This window comes from Carassius carassius, chromosome 18, assembly GCF_963082965.1.
Source record: "Carassius carassius chromosome 18, fCarCar2.1, whole genome shotgun sequence".
Classification (NCBI taxonomy): Eukaryota; Metazoa; Chordata; class Actinopteri; order Cypriniformes; family Cyprinidae; genus Carassius; species Carassius carassius.
In genome coordinates, this window is record NC_081772.1 from 4349429 (window position 1) to 4372500 (window position 23072).

Here is a 23072-nt window from a genome sequence, read left to right on the forward strand (position 1 = left end):
TGTCCAGAAAGGTAAGAAAAACATCATCAAAGTAGTCCAAGTGACATCAGAGGGTCAGTTAGAATATTTTGAAGCATCAAAAATACATTTTGGTCCAAAAATAGCAAAAACCGTTCGATTCAATAAACCGGTTGAAGAAAACGGTTCACCGGTTCTTTTGCGCTCGACGTAATGGCGTCATTGGCGATGATTGCCCTTGATTCAAATCTTCGGTTTACCTGGGCTCATAACATTAGCACAGAATCAGTTCAGAATCAATCACCAAAAAAATCAGTTCGGTTCAGACGGTCTGTGTGTCGGTCTGCTTCACGCTGAATCACACATGCGCAGTATCATCAGTTCATCGGTTCTTGAATCGGACACGTCTGACAGAAACGGTTCTTGACTCGTGAACGAGTCATTATCTGGCTCGACTCGGTGTTCATCTTCAGTTCTCTCTTCACAGCAGTTCAGTCAGTGTACTGTTTGAGTACATGAATTACTCCGGGATATTGGTTCAGGACAGTTTGAGTCATTTGGAACTAGAAATGTCTAGCATGTCACCACTAATTCCATGTTTGAACCTTGTCACTGTGGGTGAATCTCGATCTGCAGGAGTGTGTAAAGATGCAGCACGCTGAGGCCATATATAGACTGAACCCACGAGGATGCGCTGGCAGTCTGAACCGGCCTGAAACAAACAGATGAGATGGAAACCACTCTCTAACTGCTGACAAGACAAATACAATTCCTCAGTTGGGCCGCACAGAGAGGTCAAATCAGCGAGAGACTACGTTAGACTGCCTCATAATTTGTGGACCTAAGCCAGTTGGGAAAACATAGCTGAGTGAATGTCAGAGTCTGTGATGAGAATTAGTATGTGGAATATTCAGCTCCCAGCCAAAGCAAATGGAGTAATATACTTGCTAATGTAGAGGGCAAAGGGCCTTGAGCAAACTGCACAGTTTCCGAGCTCTTAAGAGGCTGTGCGAGCCATTAGAGACTGTTGTCCGCTATCCATAGACTGCGTGCGCTGTCACCTTCAACCCCACCGCTCTGTAGACTCGCAGAGCTTTTCTCTCTCCATCTGTTTTCAAACTGGATTTCGCTTGAATACTCGGCTTGAAAACTCATGTTGGATTGGCGATTGTAAAGTGCTTTTAACAACGTCGGATCCCTGATGAACTTTGAAATCAGATTTTACGTTCATAGACATTAGCGACTGCATGAAGCAGCATTTGCATTTTAATTTAAAAGTGGCAATGCATTTAATATTCGTAATGTGACATTTCTGAGGGAAAGTCATGTTTAGTGGGGAATAATGTTGCGTGGGATTTCACTGTGTGTTTTGGGATTTGATGTGATGTTATTTGTTGGGTTTGCATAGTAACTGTTACTATTGCTCACACTGTACATAGTGTTAGGGATTTTAATAAACTAACTCTTAAGTGTGAGACGTGGCATGTTACTCATCCCACAGAGTTTGTGCTAGAGACATGAATAATGTTTCTGTTTGTGTAGGTTGTTTAGAAGATGTGCGATAACTTTTGTAGGCAAACTGAATGGTCCCAAAAAAAAGAAGAAAAAATTCTCATAGACTTACATTAAGAGACATCTAGAAAGTTGACATAATGCATAATAATAATAGAAATAATGCATTTAATGTATGTAAAGTAATATTATTAATATTGTTGTTGTAAAGTACATTAAATGAAATTAGGAATTCTAAATTATTGGTATAATAATACAATTACAATTAATATTATTATTGTTGTTGTTGTTGTTGTTATTAATAATATTGTAAATTCATAGTGACCAAATAATTATAATAATAATAATAATTTATTAACTTTTACATGATGCTAGTATTTGTTGTTATTATTATTATTATTATTATTTATTATTCCTTTTAAAGAATATTATTCATTTTATAATTATTAATAATATTGCTAATTTATTATAAGTAAATTAAATGAAAAACAATGACAATAATACTAATAGAATACATTTAATGTATGTAAAGTATTATTAATATTGTTGTGAAGTAAATTAAATTAAATTAGTAATGAGAAAATTCAAAATTATTGTTATAAATAATAATAATAATAATAATAATAATAATTTAACATACATTTTATGTATTAGTATTAATTACATTGTACATTTTAAGAAAATTAAATGAAGGATAATAATAATAATTTAGTAAACTTATTCATGTTTGTAAATTAATGTATTATTATTATTATTATTACTACATTAAATGATAATTAGTAGGCTACATTAAAATTATTATAGTATTATGATAATGAGAATCAAAAAAATTTATTTTGGGCTCGGATTGCTTGAATTTATGAATTTGTTTATTTAGTTGTACATTGTATTGCGCTGAAATCAATTTAAAAGCAGAAAGACTTTTCTTTAGAATAACATTTCATGCACTGATGAACTGTAACAAAAGACAGACGTTTATTAAAGGATACATAACATACACAGTTTCACCTGATCTCATGTTAATCTTGAGTACCTATAGAGTAGTACTGCATCCTTCATATATCCAAAAAGTCTTAAGTTTTATCATATTTATAAAAGAAAAATACAGCTTTCCGATTCTTTCCGGAAAAAGCCGAGCTCCTGGAGGCGTTCCGTGGGCGGAGCTATAATACTGATGTTTTGTGTTGTTTCCATTAACATATATTCACTTATGTGCTTATTTCCAACAAAATACAGAAATCTGATGCAATTGTACTTACATGAATGTGGTCTTTTATCACAGGGACGGCTCCATGTTTTAATAGCAAACGATGTGCAAATCCAGCGTCGACTTGGGCCTTGTTTATAAAACATTCGTCAATCAAATGACAAAGGCACTTACTACACTCCGTTGCTTGGAGAAACAAACTGCATCCACTGTTCATGTAACGTTGGGTCCTTGGGGAAGCTGAACACGGTAAACTTTCCCTCAAAACCAAAACCACACTTATTTGGAGGCATTCTCGAACAAATCCTACGCAGCGCTGCCGACGATTTTGAATCGTGTTGATGTGTGCGGCCTCGCTCTCCTCTGATCAATGTGTGTGCGCGGGCGCTTTTTCCGGGAGAAATGCTCATATAAGGAGTTCCGCTCTATGTTCCGCTCTTGTCTACGTCATTAGATCTACGATAGAAAAAAAACAGCCGAAACTTGTACCAACCCGGAAGTAAGATTTTCGGCACAGAAATTCTCAGTCATTCTTCTGAATTATTTTTTACAACTTTGGCCATGTTTAGCATGTGAATCCATCTCTTTAACTCTGTGAACAACTCTGAATACACGAAACACCATTGTACCCCCCATTTAAGAATAAAACTCAGTTTTGATTTAATTTTGTATTTTAAAACAATATGCTAACAATTGCATGCTGCTAACTTGAGGTAATTCCCTAGTTTGAGACCTGTGACTACACTGCAAATTCAGAAGTCAGTGCTTTTTAAAAATAGACTCACTAGGGTGAATCAAAGCACTTGTATGTTGGTTTAATGAGCAGTGAATGTAGTGCTTATCGGAGCCTGTAATCTGGAGCCCCTCCCGGCAGCACTGATACCCAGCGGGGGGGAGGTTAAGCGGACCGCTCTCAAATCCCTCTCACACCTGACAGATCTTCAGCACGCTCCCTCTCCTCACCATTTTATTCGACTCTCCATATTTACATCCTCTATTTGCATTCTATCACGTATCCATTTTCAAGTATAATAATTTCTTCCCTCTAAATGTTTCAGAAGGAAACAAATAGTCAGACATGGCTGGGAAGTATGCGGTACTTTGGGACACTGCATTCTTGGGCATTATGTAATCATTTATTTGCTGGGTAAATAATTGAATCTGCCTTCGAGGATAGCGGCTCTATCTGGGGCATTAGAGAGAGTTCAGGTGTAAAACAACGCAGATGATTTATGATTTTTCTAGCTGCACTTGGCCTCTGTGGACTGGCGTGCCGTAGCTGGGAAACTAGCCACTAAATACTGCCCCTCTGGGGTCATCATGGACATTAACATGTGCTTTAATAAGAACCTGCTTAGCATCCACTTTTAACTAAAGTTCTGCTTAACTAAACAGCTGGCCCATCCTGGTTATGAATGATGTAGTCTGTTTTATGAAGTTATCTTTATGTCCACTAGGGTATTGCTTTAAAGGGATAGTTCACCCCAAAATGAAAATGTTATAATTTACACACCCTCACGTTCCAAACCTATGTGAGTTTTTGTTTTTGTTTTTTAATCTGAAAAGAAGATATTTTGAAGAATGTTGGTAACCCAGACATTTGACGGTAACCATTAACTTCAATAGTAGGGGGGGAAATGCTATGGTAGTCAATGGCTACCGTCAAACACTTTTGTGTCTTTAAGAGGGGGTTAAAGGGTTAGTTCAGTCAGAAATAAATGTTTTGTGATTGTTTACTCACCCTGGAGTTGTTCAGAAACTTTCTGTTGTCTTTGGCACAGAAAATGATTTGTTTTGTAAAATTTCCAAGTGGCTCTTTGCTATGCAAATGTGGATCGTTTTCCACACTGTTGAGCTTTTAAAAAAGCCATGCATCTGATGTCACATGATACATTTAGTTCTTTCTGTTTACCAAAAGGTCATTTGCTAAAACTCACCTATAGCATGCTTAGGGATCATATTGGCTTTAGAAAACCTTGAATATTGTGCATGATTACTTTTTGGTGCTTTATATTGTCCTTTTCTATCAAACTTTATTTAGAATTTAAAATGAACTTGAATTGCTGATTTGAATGGCTGAACTGAATTTTATTCAGTGTATATATATATATAGAATAGTATATTGATTGAAAGGGACACTTGTAATGTAACTTACGATTTCCATTCCAAATAAATGCTGTTCTTTTGAACTTTATTCATCAAAGTCATATATAAAATATAATAATTTACACATATTAAGCAGCACAACTGTTTTCAACATTGATAATACAAAATGATTTTTGAGTATCAAGTCAGCACATTAGAATGATTTCTAAAGGATCATGTGACACTGAAACCTGGAGTAATGATGCTGAAAATTTCAGCTTTGAAAAATAAATTACATTTTAAAATATATTCAACTAGTAAAGAGTTGTCTTAAATTGTCAAAATATTTCACAATATTAATGTTTTTACCATATTTCAAATAAACATAGCCTTGGTGAGAATTATAGTCTTCTTTCAAAAATATCTTTAAAAAAAATAAAAAATTGTATGGAAGCTTTATGCAAGTAATTATTTGTTGTAAAAGAGGGCATGGACATTCTGTGGTTGTGTTATATGGAAGAAAGAAAGTCACATGGTTTCAGAACAACATGATGGTGAGTAAAATATTATTTTTGTCACTTTAAATACATTTCAAATGTTGTTTCATGTTGTCATACCAAAATACCAATCCATCAGTTTCTGCATGGGTTTTTATAGAATCTGCACTGAGGGAAATGATTACAGGAACGAGTCGTACAGCTACAGACGTGTCATTAAAGACTCTTCATCGCTTTCATCAAAAGCAATCAGCGCACCTCAGAAGGGATGTAATCATATTCACGTCTCTGATATCCGTTTATCCAGTGATGGAATTATTTGCTTCAGGCGGTATCTTTTTCTGAAAGTTTAGTCAGAGTGCAGCAATTTGTTTTAGGGACAGAGACGAGCCTAACGGTTACATCGTGCCAGGTTCACACAGGAGGTCGCTACTAGATGTTCCCATTCCCACAACGTGAACTTTTAGCTGGATGAAACTGACTGCAAGCAGGAGGAACTGGCCCATAGTGCTGCATTGCTTCTTTAAATTACGGATAGTGCATTTGTTCCTGTTTACAACTACTATTTATGGCCCTTTACACAATTGAATAATTTGACTTTGCTCTGATTTCCTTTTGTACTGAGCGGATTATGCGGCATGTTATTAACATTGATGATAAATCTGGAAGTGTCCCAGACAATTTGTGTCTCCCAAATGTAGCTCAGTGAAAATTTGTAGCACTGTTGGAGAGAGGCACAAATTAAGAAAGTGAGATGATTTGGGTATGGACCTCATTTTGAGGGTGGCGCTGCCACTGTCATGCTGTATTTGGAATAATATGGTTTAGGAAATTATCTGTTGCCTCCTTCATTAAGAAATGCAGGCGGCAGGGAGCACAATTATGGAGGAAAAATGAGCAAATGTCCACTGTTATTAGTCGCTTTGTGTGCAGAAGGAATTTTAACTTCTGCTGTTGATGTGAAAAAAGTATAATTTTCTGTCCTATGTGACGCCAAAGCACAAAGGAAAGAGACGTGTAGAACCAAGAAACTTGAAAAGCCTTTATCAAATGGTTATTGATAATTATATACAGTCATGTAAATGTACAGAGCCACAAATAACATTTCTTTGCATTACATATCAAACAAAAGGACACGCTAAAAAAATGCCACTCACTTCAACTTTACTTAAGTTTCGGTTGCTGTCGTACATGTTTAGATATAAAGTTATTTCAACTTTTTTATTTGATTTTTCAAAGTCACTTAAATTTGTTGAATACAGTGAAATAGTTTCATTTATTTATTTGTTTAACATTTTCATTTGGCTATAATATTAGTAATTTGTGACTCTGGACCACAAAACCTTAAGTCTTATGACGCTGAGGTATATTTGTAGCAGTAGCCAAAAAAACATTGTATGGGTCAAAATGATAGATTTTTCTTTTATGCCAAAAATCATTAGGATATTAAGTAAAGATCATGTTCAATGAAGATATTTTGTACATTTCCTACCATAAATATATCAAAACTTAACTTTCGATTAGCAATATGCATTGCTAAAAATTCATTTGGACAAATTTAAAGGTGATTTCCTCAGTATTTTGATTTTTCTGCACCCTCAGATTCCAGATTTTCAAATAGCTGTATATCGGCCAAATATTGTCAGATCCGTATAAAGCATACATGAATGGAAAGCTTATTTATTCAGCTTTCATATGTTGTATAAATCTCAATTTCGAAAAATTGACCCTTATGACTGGTTTTGTGGTCCAGTGTCACATTTTAAAATATTAAAGAATTTCACTGGTCACTGTTTTCAAATTATTTTATAGTCATAATCACAAAGTTTTGGGCTAAATTGTGCAGCCCTAAAAATGAGCACACCAAGCCTGAAGCATTAAAAAAAAATCACAATTACAATTTTTATCCCACCCCACCCCTAACTCATACAGTCCTATTTTGAAGCTAAATCTACTGAATTTGTACTGGATATAAAAACCATTTTTAAATATTTTTTGAAAGAAGTCTCTTAGGCTGCATTTTTTTTGATACAGTAAAAACAGCGATATTGTGAAATATTATTACAACTTAAAATTGCTGTTTTCTATATAAATATACTTAAAAATGTAATTTATTCCTGTGATGCAAAGCTGAATTTTCAGCATCATTACATCAGTCTTGAGTGTCGCATGATCCTTCAGAAGTCATACTAATATGCTGATTTTGCTGCTCTTGTTATTATCAGTGTTAAAACAGGCCGGTTGCATAAACTGCTCAGTTACAAGTTAGTAATCTGATTTTTTTTCCTTTAAGACTGGTCATAATTTTTTTTTTTTTGCATCAGTTACAAAATTGTAGATTGGTCTAATATATACATACTAAATGGCCAAAAGTATGTATATACCTGAAAGTTTACTTTCAAAACCACTGGCCCTTCCTAACAGTTTCCACAGTTTTTGTGGCTTCACAAAACCTTTGGCCATGAAGTGTATCTAGGGACTGTTGGATAATATTTTGTATTTTTATTGAGTCCAATCCAATTTTTTTTGGTGTCTTAAAAAGTATATTAATTTAGTTTTGCTCTGTAGGTGTTTGAGTATTTCAAATGAATTATTTCCTCTGCTCAGCTTGAACTATGATAGTAGTGTGTGAAGTATTTTTTTTAATGCACTTCATGGGTCCATTGGTTTTCTTGAAAAGCGTAACATCATGACGTTCCAGATTTGGTGATACATGATGCTTGTGGATTACCAGTCAATTTTAAATGAACCCCTGCAAGCTCTTTTTCCAAACCATGTTGAGGCGAAACAGGCTAACTCTTGTTATTAATGGTTTGCCTCTATCTCATGGCCTGTAATTGGTCTCTGGTGATTGCCAAGTCTTTTGGATTAAGAAGTGTCATTAAAATTGATGTATAAGGTCTGTGGGCCGCTTTCTCTATCAGATAGCGCTTTTTAATCAATTGATAATTACAAAAATGATTTATGGCTTGACTTCGTGTTGGCAGGTGAACAATAATTGGGACATGGAGATTTCAAAGCAGGATCTTTTACGGCTTGGAAAGTGATTTTTCACTGTTAGGTGTCCTACTCCGTTTCGGACATGTCCGAGTGGTTTGTGACTAATGGTTGAGGAGGTTAGTTGCTAATTGAAGGATTGCAGGTACAATTCGAGTAGACCAAGAGTGTCACTAAGTTACCAAGTTCATGATACAGCTCGATCGTGACTGTGCCCTGAGGAAAACACTTAACTCGGGGCCCAAGATGGTGCTTGCAGTTAATACACTGAAAATTACTTTGCAGGAATTATGTGTGCAGAATTGTAACTAACCAAGCAAAATCCTCATGAATTGACTTTACGAGCAGTTTATCTTTCTGGTATTGACATTTCCTGATGAAACGGGAAGTTAGCAGGACTGATTGCTGCCTGCTTTGTTAATCAGATTTAGGTAGATGCAGGCTACTGCCATTGTGTGAATTGTGTGAAGTGAATGGCAATTTCTTTTTCATGTTTTTAAAAACTCTTGCTAGCTGTTAGTAGCAGTGTTATTTTAGTATTAATTATATGCTATTATAGTTTTTATTAATATTTTGAATACATTTTATATATTTTTTTTTTAAATTTAAATTTTAGTTTAATTTTCCTTGCCTATAATAGGCTAATAATAATAATGCACAGCGTTTTCTTTACTCAGAAAGAAAACAGGAAGAGATCTGGTAACGTTAGCCTATAACACGCTGTGCTTCGTCACAGTCAATACAGTATCATCCTTTCAAGATTTTGGCCAAATGTAGGCTTCTAAACAAAAGAAAAAATCTATCAACATTTTAAAGACATCAAAGTATTTTTAAGATATTGAAAAATGTTTGCTGCATTGTTAAAAAATTTGAGGGTGAAAAAAAAATCTAAATCAAAACATAGCCAAAGTCGCGTAAAGGCTCATGTAGCATTTTATTAGCCTTTAACATTCAGAAATAATGTAGGCTAAAATGCCAGTAGGCTAAGGCTAAATGTTTACAAACATAAACACAGTTATTAATTTCTCTCAACAAATCCTCTAAAGTTAAGGCTATGCGTTTAGGATATAAAACAGTCAATCCAATCCAAGGTGAAACTGATGCCTACCTCTCTCATTCATCATGAATCAAAATGTTTCCATATTTACGAAAGTATCTAGATGCTTTTATTTGTTTTCTTTAATTGTATTTTATTTTGATAAAGAACAGGCTGCAATGTCACAAAAATATGTTGTGTGTGCGTGTGGAATCTTTTGCAAAATAAAGAAAACTACTCTCTGCCGTCTCGTTTTCCTTTCCGAGAACTTTTTATCGCGTCACAATGAACCGTAACTGTAACCGTAAATGTGCAAAAAAAATTTTTTTTTTTTTTTTTTTACATTTTTTTTTTTGTGACCAAACATTAATTAGCTGACCCCCTGCTCTACCGCTGTGGACCCCCGTTTGAACACCCTTGCTATAGAACATTTTGTTTGACACATTTTTTTATTGCCGTGGAAGTTCTATATTTTTGCACCGTTTCCTGAAGAGAAAGACTTGTGTATTGTGTATACAAAAATTTGGTCAACCTCTTAGTACACTAGTGTATCTGACCTCAAAGCTAATCAATAAGTACTAAGAACCACATTTCAGTTTGTAGCATTACACAGTTCTGAAATAAATGATAAGTTTATGCCCTATGGATGTTATATTTGAATTCTAACAGTACATTTAGCAGTACATTAATTTAATTTCTTCACCGCAGAGGATGGTTTGAATATCTATTTTTGTTCTCCTGTTCTGGCAGTTTTCATAATTGAAGATAATCTACCATGCATTTTCTTTACGAATTTAATTCCCATTGCCTTGACATAAAATGTTTGTTTCCTTGACAAGGTGCAAATGAATGCTGGGAGCGAGACAGAAAAAGCAGAGTTGTGCAAGCAGGAGCCAATGGCGAAATGATCTTGTATGATATAATGGAAGTACATTTCTCATTTCATGACAAAGTAAACATTCGTCCATTTCTTTATTGTCTCCGATCAGTCTGTAAGTACGAGGGCAGATATGTGAAGTGGAGACGAAGGGGTCAGGAAATGTGCAAGATGAGCGAACAGAAAAGTGGAGACAAGGGAATCATTCTGTCCAGACGCAATCTGATGAGATCCTCCTCTGTGTCTCTAAAAGCATTAGGTTAGACAGTGATTGCATTCCGAATCCTATTAAGTTTATGTAATAGGGAAAAGAAGGGTTTATTACTCCCTATCAGTGTTTTGCTCCTTTTCTTTTTTTGTGCCTGTAAAAGCTCAAAATTCACTTGATTTTCACTTGATTTACTGTGTCATGACTTCATCTCGACGGCTTCGTCATTTGATTGCACCATGTGACTTAAATGGAGGTTCATAAGTGAATGATATTTATGTGCCTCAGAGAAATCTGACTTGTCTACTCCATTATAGAGGTCTGGTTATCATTACCAGGAAAAGAGTCCTATAACTCTTGTTTCTTTGGCAATTTCCCATTTGAAGGGACTATTGAAAGCAGCATGTTTTTAGTGCTGGATGTTGCACTTCTTAGGTTGTTTCTGTTGTGCTTCAGTTCATTTGTATTTGTCAGTATCATGCTTGTGTTGATATAGGCCATGTATCTTTCTTTACACAATGTGGTAAGTGTTAACAAAGTCTTATAGTAGTATGTTACCAATAAACGAGAATTGCATCACTTGCTTGCTCAACAGTGGATCCTCTGCAGTGAATGGGTGCCATCAGAATGAGAATCCAAACAGCTGATAAAAAAATATAATCCATGACTCTAGTCCATCAGTTAATGTCTTGTGAAGCGAAAATCTGTTAATAAGAAACAAGTGTATTTTAAGTCGTCACCTTTATTTATATACTGCTTTATACATTACAGACTGTTTCAAAATAGTTTCACAGTAATTAGCCGACAAACTAAAGAATCAATAATGCAAATGCGCGTTCATGAGAAAGTGTTCCAGCGGATGACACAAGACGTAGGTGTAGGTTTTTTAGACAAATGCATCGCTTTACTTCAGAATGAGCCGTGTGGAGCACTTTTTATGATGGATGGATGCACTTCTCAGCATAATCTCAGCATATATTCACCATCATTATAAAGCTTGGAAGAGCCAGGGCATTTTTTATATAACTCTGATTGTATTTGTTTGAAAGAAGAAAGTCACATAGACCTAGGATGGCTTGAGGGGAAGTAAATCATGGGGTAATTTTCTTTTTTGGGTGAACTATCGCTTTAAGGTATTAATAATTTTTTTTTTTAATACAGAAAACAATTAGATATGCCCAATCCAAATTTCCAGTTTGAATAGTTTATACATTAGTGTGAGAAATATGTATTGTTTTTGATTAACACTGTCTCACAGCAGTTACAGTGGGTACTAATTACCACTATATTATTTTAATACTTTCTCTCTCTCTCTCTCTGTGTGTGTGTGTGTGTGTGTGTTTACTGATCATGTTCTCTTTGTCTTTGCAGCCGTACCTGAGTATACTCCAAAGATCTAATTAGTCTGTGATGAGCATCATCATCCAGCACAGACCCAAGGTACCGCAAAATCTCAGAAGATCCTGTTTTATATCTTTACACCCTCTTGCCTGTCAAAAAGATGCATCAGTTAGCTCATTTATAGCAGACTGTGTACAGCTGGTTTGTTTTTTTTTCCCTTTTGTATTAACAGAACTTGTCTCAACCATTTGAATGTTTTTTTTTCTCCTCCTTACACTGGATTGTTTTATGGGAAAAAAAAAAATATTTATTTATTTATATAAATATATATATATTTATTTCTGTGATGCAAAGCTGAATTTTTAGGAACATTATCACATGATCCTTTAGAAATCATTCTAATATGATGATTCATTATCAAAGTTGGAAACAGTTCTGCTACTTAATATTTTTTCAGAACATGTGATAGTTTTTTAGGATACTTTGATGAATAAAAAGTAAAAAAAAAAAAAAAAAAAAAAAAAAAAGCTATGTTTTTAAAATATAAATATTTTGTGATAACAATATACACTACTGGTCAGTAATTTTTTTTCTTTCTTTTTTTTTTATAAAATCAATACTTTTATTCAGCAAGGATGTGTTAAATTGATAAAAAGTGATAGTAAAGAAAATATATTATTAGAATATATATTATTAGATTTTTTTTTTTTTAATAAATGCAGTTCTTTTTAGCCTTTTATTCATCACAGCAGAACTGTTTCCAAAACCCATAATAAATCAGAATATTAAAATGATTTCTAAATGATCATGTGATAGACTGGATGTTACATGTGACACTGAAGGCTGGAGTAATGATGCTGAAAATTCAGCTTTGTATCACAGGAATAAATTATTTTTTAAAAGTATATTCAAATAGAAAACTATTATTTTAAGTTGTAATAATATTTCACAATATTACTGTTTTTTCTGTATTTTTGATCAAATAAATGCAGGCTTGATGAGAAGAAGAATTTTTTATTTTTTTAAAATCTATGTTTAATTTACATATATTTTTCTAATATATTTTTGTATACTTTTTATTTATAACAGAAATCGAGTCGGGTCACATGACCCATGCAAGACCTTTTACAAATTCTAGGAAGTCGATCAATTTGCAACACTTTCCAGTTGTCATCAGTGGAATTTCATCACACTCCAATTAGCGTTTCTCAGTGGACACAGCTCTGGTGATTAAGCGGTGGGATTACATGCGACTAGAATGTCAGGAAAGCCAAACCCCCTCAGCTCATGCATCCCACTCTGATTAAATGGAATTGATTTAATTGGGTTACCCCACTGCGAGTTCTGGCTAATGGGATGTGGAGCTTTTTGATCATTGGTACGCAGTGACCAGCTTTGACCTGGCTCAAGTGAAGCAGCGCAGCTTTTTAGTTTGTGGTCCATGTCCTGTGTGTTTGAAGATTAAACCAGCCCACTGGCAGTCACGATTTTGTCTTAATCTCTAATTAGAATTTAATCAGCAGGAATCTGTGGCAACCTTTTCTCAGGATTGTAGATTCTGTCACATCCTTATCATTGTGTATTTTGTATTCAGTATGTATTTGAAAAAGTTTCATTATTAATGTGCTTCGGTGGAACAAAAAATGAAGTCTCATACACTCTATTCCAAGTCTTCAAAAACTATATGATAACTTCGTGAGAGGAACAGACTGAAATTTGACTGAAACTTATTGTTCTCCGTAGTTTTGGAGCCTCTGTTCACCATTTACTTCCACTGCATGAGAACAACACAAAATTTGATCTTTTTGTGTCCGAATTCAAATAAACTGTGTGCATTTCATTTAGCAAAGGTCTGCGATAACAACAAAACTGCGAAAACTGATTTGCCCTCCACCTTTCTATGTTATTATATAGTCCTGACGATTATAATCCTTTCAATCCTACAAATTTATAGTGATTTTGGATTAGTGGTCGACTGATATATCGACCTTTTTCAAATATCCGCATCGGATGATATGTTTTTCTGCTTGGCCGATGTTTTCGAGGCGGGACATTTATTTTGACGGCGCACCAGACTTTTATTTTGACGGTGCTGATAACGGCAGCGCTAACATTCTCCCTCTTGTTTACTGTAGTTGTTAACTCTTCTGTCTTATACAGATAGAAGTCTGTCTAAGAATCAGATTTAACAAAGGAATTAATGTATACAAAAAGTATTATAACAATTGCTTTTATATTGTTAGTAATAGAAAGGCAAACATAATATTTTCTCATTTGCTGTCAGCATTGAGCAAATATGCATTTATATCATTTAAACAAATCTTTGAATAACTAATGAACATTTAATATCACAAATCTTGCAAACTTAGTCGAATCTAGCTGTGAGATCTTGTGAAGTGTGCATTTTTCTCCAGCATGATCGCGTGTTCTCTGTGTGACGACCAGTCTGTGTTAATTGAATGCTTTAAACTCGGGATTTCAAATTATGCTGTCATATTCATTTCATTTGCACTGTGTGCTGTGTGTAAAATGACTATAACCCTGGCTTTATTTGAAAAATATGATTCCCAATGCACACAAACTTCCCAGAATACTAAGTTCCCTGTTGGTTAGTGCTTTTTTTATCATATTTTTATCAAATATTTATGTATTTGTGAAAAATACTTTGTCATCTAAAGTATTAGTGTGTTTATTTTACACATTTATTTGTCAAATGATTTCAAATTAATTAAATGTAATTTAAAATGCAAAAAAAATTATATCGGCTTTATATCGCCCGCCCCCCCCCTGCTTTCCAAGATATCGGCTATCAAAAAAACAATATCAGTCGACCAATAATTTGGATTCTTGAATATAAAGTGTATATGATATTTGCATGTAAATGTAACACAGTTGAGAAGTCGGCCTACCTCATGTATTTGTTTATGACAATTCATATAAATAACTATATAGATCTAGACATACACACACACACACACACACACACACACACAGAGACAGACAGACAAACTGGGGCGAGCTCCACTTCTACCCGACAGTCAAAATCATCACGTCACAAAAGTGTGGACTCAGAGGAAGACCACGAGGGATTTGGGACAGGGCCAAGATTTAATTGTTTTCATTGATTCAACGTGAATAATAAACACACGACTAAGGGAGTATATGGCTTATATGAGTTCTTTCAAGTCTTTTCAGGAGTTTTATTATAATGAAGTATATTTATAATGCGATACTAATCGATATAGCCTTGATCACTGTGTAGAATACTTTGAAATATGTTGTGTGCCTAATTCTGTGTCAGAAGACATCATCTAACAGACGGATTTTATTTCAAATGCTCAACTGACTTTATGAAGTAAAAACAATGTTATTAAATGTTGTCTTTTGTCAGACAAGAGGTTCATAATGCCGATATAATGCTGACATAATCTCATATTTGGAAAGTTGTTTGACGTGTGTTGCTTTCAGATGGATTAGCATTTACTGCTGATTACAGAGCCATACGTCACTGACAAACACGCATAATAGCCTTCGCAAAACTCTAATAAACATTTTTGTGCTTCGCTTTGAGCTGACTGGAAAAATATGTAGTGTTTCCCCTTTGTGTTGCCATTCGAGATTGACATGTTTTACATATAACTTCAGTCTGCATGTGGTCCCCTGGTTTAAAACCGAAATAGTGCCATATCTTTGGTGCTTCGTCGTTTGCCACTAAATCTTCAGCAGCAGCTGTGGGTGCCTCGGGCTGGCTCATCTCATCAGATCTCACTATGAAAGCACCGCGGACGCATATCCCAACTAACTTACTATACACTCCGCATCGACTTGAAACTTTGACCATGCATAACTTTTTCAAGTATTAAATCACTAATTTATCCCCGATTACCCGCGTTTCCTTAAAGTGCTCCCCGAGCTGCGTAACTGAATGTTCCTGCATAAGTGAAATGTAAAACTAACATTGAGAAAATTGCACCACCAAAATCATCTGAGCTCTTCAGAGTCCTGCAATTTCCTGTAAATTCAACTGCTGTTGTGTTTAAACTCATATTAGAAGGGGTTTGCTAATTTGAAGCTCATTTTAATGCTAAATTTCAATACCTTCCTTGGGAGGCTGATATCATGTGATTGGGCCACTTGATGCATTCGTTATGTGCAAGTAAGTTCCCTGCTGAAAGAAAGTGTGAAAATGTTTGATAATAATCATGAAATGGCTTCTCTCTCGTCTTTTAAAGATGCTGAGAGAGTGTGCATAATTTGTGTACTACTTGCAAACTCATAATTATTCATTTTTCTCATATCGCCTTCATTTGCATCTCTACAACTGCAGTGTTTCGACATCTCCGTGTACAAACCCTCTCTTCATGTGATTAAGACGTCTTTGGCTTGGTCGGGGTTATCCGTGTGTGTTAGTGGCATCACCCCCGGGGACTTGCACACAGCAGGGGTCATAACATATCATCTCATGCAAGCCATTGAGCCTAATGTGTGAGACGGAGCTCCGCGTTTAGACCATAGCTCAGGAACGCTCCCTGTACTTTGTTGGAGGTCCATTAGGGACTGTGCTTTAGCATAAACACCATCTGAACGGACAGGGAACTACAGAGGATTCCAGGAAAGCGTCCAAGTGCCAAGCTCTTTACAGGGGAATGTCGCATTTACACGCAGATGGTGACATGGTGTAGCGTGTTGGTGTCAGTGCATGGAATTTAAAAATGACCATTGCAGTGATCAAGAGACACTATAACGGTTTAATTTATTCTTTGTTCTTTTTAATTTTAAAGTGTAATATTTTTATTTTATATTTTGTCATATGTGTTTATCAAATCACTAAATTTGGCTCACTCAGCTTCTTTGATGTAACCAAGGCCAAAATTACTGTAACCAGTGAAATCACGGCGCATAGTTTTATGATCCAATCAAATTCAGAAGAATAAAATCAAGTACTGCGCTTAATTCTTTTCATTCTGTTTCACAGAAATTACAGATGCTAAAAGCTTTGTGAAAGCTCATTTGAGTTATCAGTTGCATTTGCAACTCTTTTTACTTCGTAATGTGACATTTCTGAAAGAAAATGTGAATAAGGGCTTAAGGTTTATTTGTGAATTTATGGAGTTGTTTCAGACGCAGAGCAAAATGATTTGAATATTAAATTAAATAAGTAAAAAACTAAATCGTAAGAAAAATATAAAAATTTAATACATTTTTAATAAAATGTTGTGTGTGTGTGTGTGTGTGTGTGTGTGTGTATATGCGTGTATATATGTGTATATATATTAGGGCTGTAGCTATCGAATATTTTAGTTATCGAGTATTCTACCAAAAATTCCATCGATTAATTGAGTATAAAATGGATAAAATGTGTTTTTGCTTAATAAGTGCAATATTAATTATGCAAGAGAAAATAAGACTCCTGGGTCTCTTAAAATGAACAACTAAGTTTCCTTTTTTAGAAAAAAAATATTTTTATTTTTTAAATGCATAGAATGCAATGCATACATCAAAAATAAACATTAAATTATTACCCATTATTTCTCTGTCTGAACTTGTACTGTGAACAATGACAATAAAGTTAACAGATGCATTAAGTGCATTTAAGTGCCATTCATTTGGGGTTTTAAATAAAGCATTTTCTGAGATGCACATTAAACATTAAACACATAAAACATTAATTTAATTTATCTTTTAATTATTGAAAATTAACGTAACTTTTTGGTAAACAAAGGGGATTTACTATAAAAAATAAAACATGGAAGAAATGTTGTGCGATTAAACCTTAAAAAAAAAAAAAATTTTTTTTTTTTTTTTTTTTTTTTTTTTGATGTAGGCTACACATTCTGCTGAACAATAGTCTTTAACCGGACTTTTATTTTGACGGGTTGACGTACCTTTACAGTTCTGTGTATGTGATGTGACGCTAGTTTTACTCAAATAACATGGTCAAATGCTCATGAAGTGACTGTCAGAGCAGTTCTGGAGATGTTGTTCATGTGTTCACATCTTTATTTAGTGAGACAGCAGAAGCTGAAATCACCACGAGCGTCAAGCGCGCTTCAGTGTATTTAATGAATGAAGACGCGCTTCTGCTCCATTCATTAACACAGACACGCAGAAAATGCAGGATTCATATTTAAATAGACTGTTCCGGCTTAATATTTACAGATATTAGTCCATATCGTGATTTGATGTAAGTGCAATGACCTACTTTTGATTAATTCATTCAAAATTTGGCAAATTCCGTGCCATTCCGCGTTAAACTGTAAATTCCGTTTTTATGGCTGGATTCCACGATTCCCTCCACGTTTTCTGCATCACGGAAATCATAGGGCCCTAGTTGTGGTATGCCAGCTCTATCTTGCAATGGACACACGCCACAACGTTCTCTTTACGTTTGCCCGCGCCCTCAAATCAAAACACTGCTGACTTCTTGCAGTATGCGATCTCGGACACAGTGCTTGTCTCCTTCCGCTTTCTGGGTGACGTAAACGCGTTGTGTGACATTAAAAAACCATTGCGAAAGAACCTGACGTGAGATTTCAAATAAATTAAAAGAGGCTTGGAGGCAGAGGAATTTGCCTCAATCATTTTTTGTAATCGAGTTACTCGAGTTACTCGAGGAATCGTTTCAGCCCTAATATATATATATTAGGGGTGTAACGGTACGCAAAAATCACGGTTTGGTACGTACCTCGATTTTAAAGTCACGGTTCGGTTCATTTTCGGTACAGTAAGGGAAAGAAATGCAAACATTAAACTGCAGGTTTTTTATTACTATAAACTTTTTTTTACTATTTTTTTTAAATACTTTTTAATAAAATATATATAAAATAAAAAAAGAATAAGAAATAAAATACTGCTGCAAAGATCTCCACTAAATAAAATACTCTGTCTCAAACCAATATCATATAATAAAATATAATGAAAAATATAAATAAATAACTATGATTACAGTGCAGCATTATCAATCCCAGCTTGTAGGCCTGCTCATATTTAAAAAATATATATATAACTTTTCCAAAGTGTAAAATGCAGCATCAACAGTTTAAGTTTTTAGACCTGCTCCGATTTCGTTATTGCGTTGGACCGATTGGAATTAAGAGCAAAGGTCTGATTAAATGCTGACGGGAGCTGCATTTGAATTACAATCTTTTTTTTCCTAGTTGTAGTGATGTTCACACTTCCGCCACTTAATATGTTTGTTTGGAAACACAGAAATGTACCTATGTTCCGCATACAAAATATTGCATTCGGTCATTCGGTACACACGTGCACCGTACCGAAAGCCCTGTACCGAAACGGTCCGGTACGAATACACATACCGTTACACCCCTATATATATATATATATATATATATATATATATATATATATATATACACACACATTGAACTGTTGCTTTAAGAAAGCAGGTTCTACGTTGAGTTCATGTAGTTTTTATGAGCAGGTGTGTAACAGATCAGATTGAGAGTACAAACTGAAGGATAAGGACAGCGCTGATGGATGGCTTGACTCAGAGGTGCTCCGAGGAGAACGTTCCCGTTTCCTCTCGAAATGTCACAGCGTTCAGCAACTTCAGAGACTGTGTCACCTGCACTGTCATTGATCGGCTAAGTCAGCCACTTCATCTCCTGTTTTATGGATGACCAAGTGAAAGATCGTGGCCTTGGTGGAACACAGTATCACTGGATCTGTGCCTTCACTCCGAAAACCTGAGCTCGAGCCACGGGGAAAGTTTACACCGAGTGCACGCTTAGCAAGTCTGATTGCCTGCTTCAGAACGGATTTTTCCTGTTTGTGTGCTCTCAGTCGTTCATTAATTCAGCCAGCATGTAATCTTATTAACTGAAGTGGCTCACAGTGAGGCATTTCAACCGGTTGTGACATATCATGACATTTGAACCAGACATGGACTGCCGTTTGGCATTTTCGCATTTCCATAATAACATAATCAGGCACTTCAAATCTGCTGAATGAGTTCAGTCTCAAACCGAATGTGCGGGAGAACTGGAGAACTTTCTAAGCATCAAATAAACGATGTAACCTGTCATAACAGCCTAAATAAGAGGCAAACTTCAGCCCATCGGCAACTCCTGAGATTGAGACAGACTGAGCGTCTTTTCTGGCTGCCCATTGACAGGAAACATCTCCGAAGGCCCTGGTGCCCTCTTACTCTGCCAGTCAATCTGTCTTGCTCTTGCACTCTTTCGTCCCGTCACTCAAGCACCCGCTATATTTAACCTGTCAGAATACAGACTAATATTTAGAATTTGTGCCACTCAAGACTGTCAACTGTTGACTTGACTTCAGATTAAAGTCGATTGCTGGTTTATCGCAGCGTGTGGTAGTTAAGCTGGTTTTCGGTGTCCTGTGTTCAACTTTGCTGGCCACTTAAGAGTTAATCATTAAAATGCATGCAGTTTCAATTAAACAATGTTTGCTGTTGTACTTTACACGCAAATGGTGTTTTAAAGTGTTAATTTTGAAGTCCCACAGCAACACATGTGAATCTAGTTGGTAGGAGGTGGTCTGGGAAGGAGATGTTAATATTCTAGGTGGTGTTTGATTGGAGAAAATTGTATACTTTTATTTGTACAAGATAAGTAATATATATATATATATATATTTTTTGTCAATTGGTATTATAATAGCATGTTAATTACTTCAAAGTGGATAGACAAGCAGTAAAAACCATTAAACCTTGGATTTCTTAGGGTGTTTAGGCTTTTCAGTAGAAAAGTAATTATTATTATCATTATTTACTATATTCACAAAACTTTTATTTTAATGTTCTGCATTATTCTATTGAATAATAATATTAATAATACGAATTATAATGATTATTATTGTTGTTATCATTATTATTTAATATTAAAAGCATTTTTGTGAATAATTAATCATACAAATGTAATAATAATAACAATGTCATCATTGTTAGTATTAAGAACATGCAAAGTTTTTTTGTGAATAACAAGAACAACAATGATAATATTAATATACATTTAACAGTATTGTTAAATAATAATACATTTTGTGTGTTTTTTTTTCAGGGCATGTTTGAATAGATACTTGAGTATATAGAGTTCCTTTCATCTTCATCAGCTTTGAGGCTCAAGGGATGATTACTATATGTGTTTTTCACAGCTGCAGAAAAAGAGAAATTGAAATGGTTGCCCTTTACTATAAAAATGTATCATTATGCGCATGAAGATTAATATCAGAGGTATTCCTACAAATTAGATTTAGTTAGTGTTATTTATATGCAAAGTAGAAATTAAAATGTCATCCGTATGATTGCTGGTTGGCCGCCAAAATGCATTTTCATTTAAAATTAATTCATTTATTCACATGAATTCATTTAAAAAATGCACTAATTCCTTAAATTATTGTGCGGACTATTGCAAAACGCAGCCTAGCGTACACATTACACCATTTCATAATTTTGGGGCTCTTCATCTTTCATTATATAACATAAAAAATGCTGTTTATCATGGACAGTGTGGCTTGTATTATCTGTCCTGTAGCATGACAGAGAGCTTGGGTGTGAAAAATCGCACGAATGAGGCGAGAAAGCACCTCCAAAACACACAGTGGAAAATCGGACCGCAGTGCAGTCCCAATGAGACTGAAATTCCTGTTACACTCCCAACACGTTCGCTGGAATCACGATTCATCTGCTTTAAAATACTAAATGTGTGTTTTGATGGGCGTCCAGCCTGTTTGCTTATCTTGGGTTCCTCTCGACCCTACTACTGTAAATGATCCCAGAACAGACGTGTTTGGGATGCAGTGTGGTGCCTTGGTGCTGATGAAGTGTTTTATGGGACGTTAAAAAGATACTGTGTGGCACAGAAAAACCCCATGACATTTAAGGTTTGACAGAAGGTTGAAAGGTTAGCCTTCATGTTTGTTTTGATCATTCTTGTTAGCGTTTTTCACCCCAGCACGACATCCATTAGCTGGGTTTGTGATGCCATTAAAGGGATTCCTAGGAGATTTATAGAGCGGCTACATGTGCTGAACAGATGCTGAGTGCTCTATAGGTGGAGAAATGTTTAAGGATCTATATCTGACCTTGTGCTGTTTCTATGGATATTGCTTCCTTCAAAGGTGCACCGAGTTGTGAAGCGCATGGATTGATGTTTAGTCAACATGAAGTCCAATTCGACCCAGTTTACTTTCCTAATGCATGTTTCAAGTCTTATTGTGTGATGCATTAGTACATGTTAATCCACAGACTTCTTTATCTTTCATCAATAACCTTTTCAGCCCACTCTACAGTATGTCACCTAGTACTACTATCCTATTAGACAGCGCTGGTTAGATTACTCACAAATTGTAGTCCATTACTGATTACAAATTACATGACGAAAACTGTAGTTAGTGATATGGATTGTCTGGATGGCACATATTAGGTAATGCAGTCTGTCTACTTTTAGATTACTTTTGACCTAACTTATTCATCAAATAGACTTGAATAGAATTATTGTGTACTATATTAGTTTTATTTAAAATAAAAAAAAGTATATATTCCACATCGTGGAATGCATTACAATGCATTACAGCAGGGTTTCCCAAATAGTAAAATCATGAATAATGTATTGCCATTATGTGAATATGCAATCAAGTAATCCATAAAAAAGTACCTGTAATCTGATGATGTCATCTAATTACAAGTACTTACATTTTGGAATCTGATTACATAATTCTGATTACATGTATTAAGCTACTATCCAGCATTGCTGTTGAAAAAACCTATGGTTAACCTAGTGGTCTCATATGTTGACTACTCACATTCATGTCTGGATCCAATTTAATAGAAAACCTTTAACAATCCTATTAATTCTTTATAGATAAAATTACGGTTTATAGTGCATTTTTCCCCACAACATTTCTAGAGAACATCCACGGTGTGCATGTGAATCCACTGTAACATAATATAAGCTTGAGTTGAGTTTAGGTGTTTAGGATGATGAATAACAGAAGAATAAACATGTTGCTTAATCAAAGTTTGTACTATTATGTATTAAACCGTTGTTTTAGCAAGTAATATATAGTATAAGAAGGGATGGAAATTGTATATATAGAATTGCAACACAACACATAGTTTACATGGAATTTTATTGGAACTTGCATGTTTCCTAACAACTTTTCCTAACAACCTTTTTAGTAGAAAATTTACCACAATTTACTGAAGCTATGTACATTACTGTTCAATACTTTCATTCAGCAAGGATGTATTATTGCACGTTAGATTGCAAATCAGCATATTAGAATGATTTCTGAAGAATCATCTGACACTCAAGACAGACATTCCGAGATATGTTATCCCTAGATAACTACCGGGAAAAGCTAATAAC

General features: G+C 34.9%; 1 protein-coding gene across 3 annotated transcripts in view; it reads left to right on the plus strand.

Moving 5' to 3' along the window:
- LOC132092162 (kelch-like protein 29) overlaps positions 1 to 23072 on the plus strand; it is a 240087-nt gene that overhangs the window by 4662 nt on the left and 212353 nt on the right. For 2 of the 3 annotated variants that reach the window (XM_059498263.1, XM_059498266.1), the window contains exon 2: positions 11749 to 11817. The exons of the other annotated variant lie outside the window; for it this stretch is intronic. Coding sequence is in view for 1 of the 2 variants with exons in the window: in XM_059498266.1 (XP_059354249.1) it covers positions 11788 to 11817 (30 nt within the window). In the remaining variant the exon portion in view is untranslated. The remainder of the gene's footprint in view (positions 1 to 11748; positions 11818 to 23072) is intronic. 3 annotated transcript variants of the gene reach the window in all.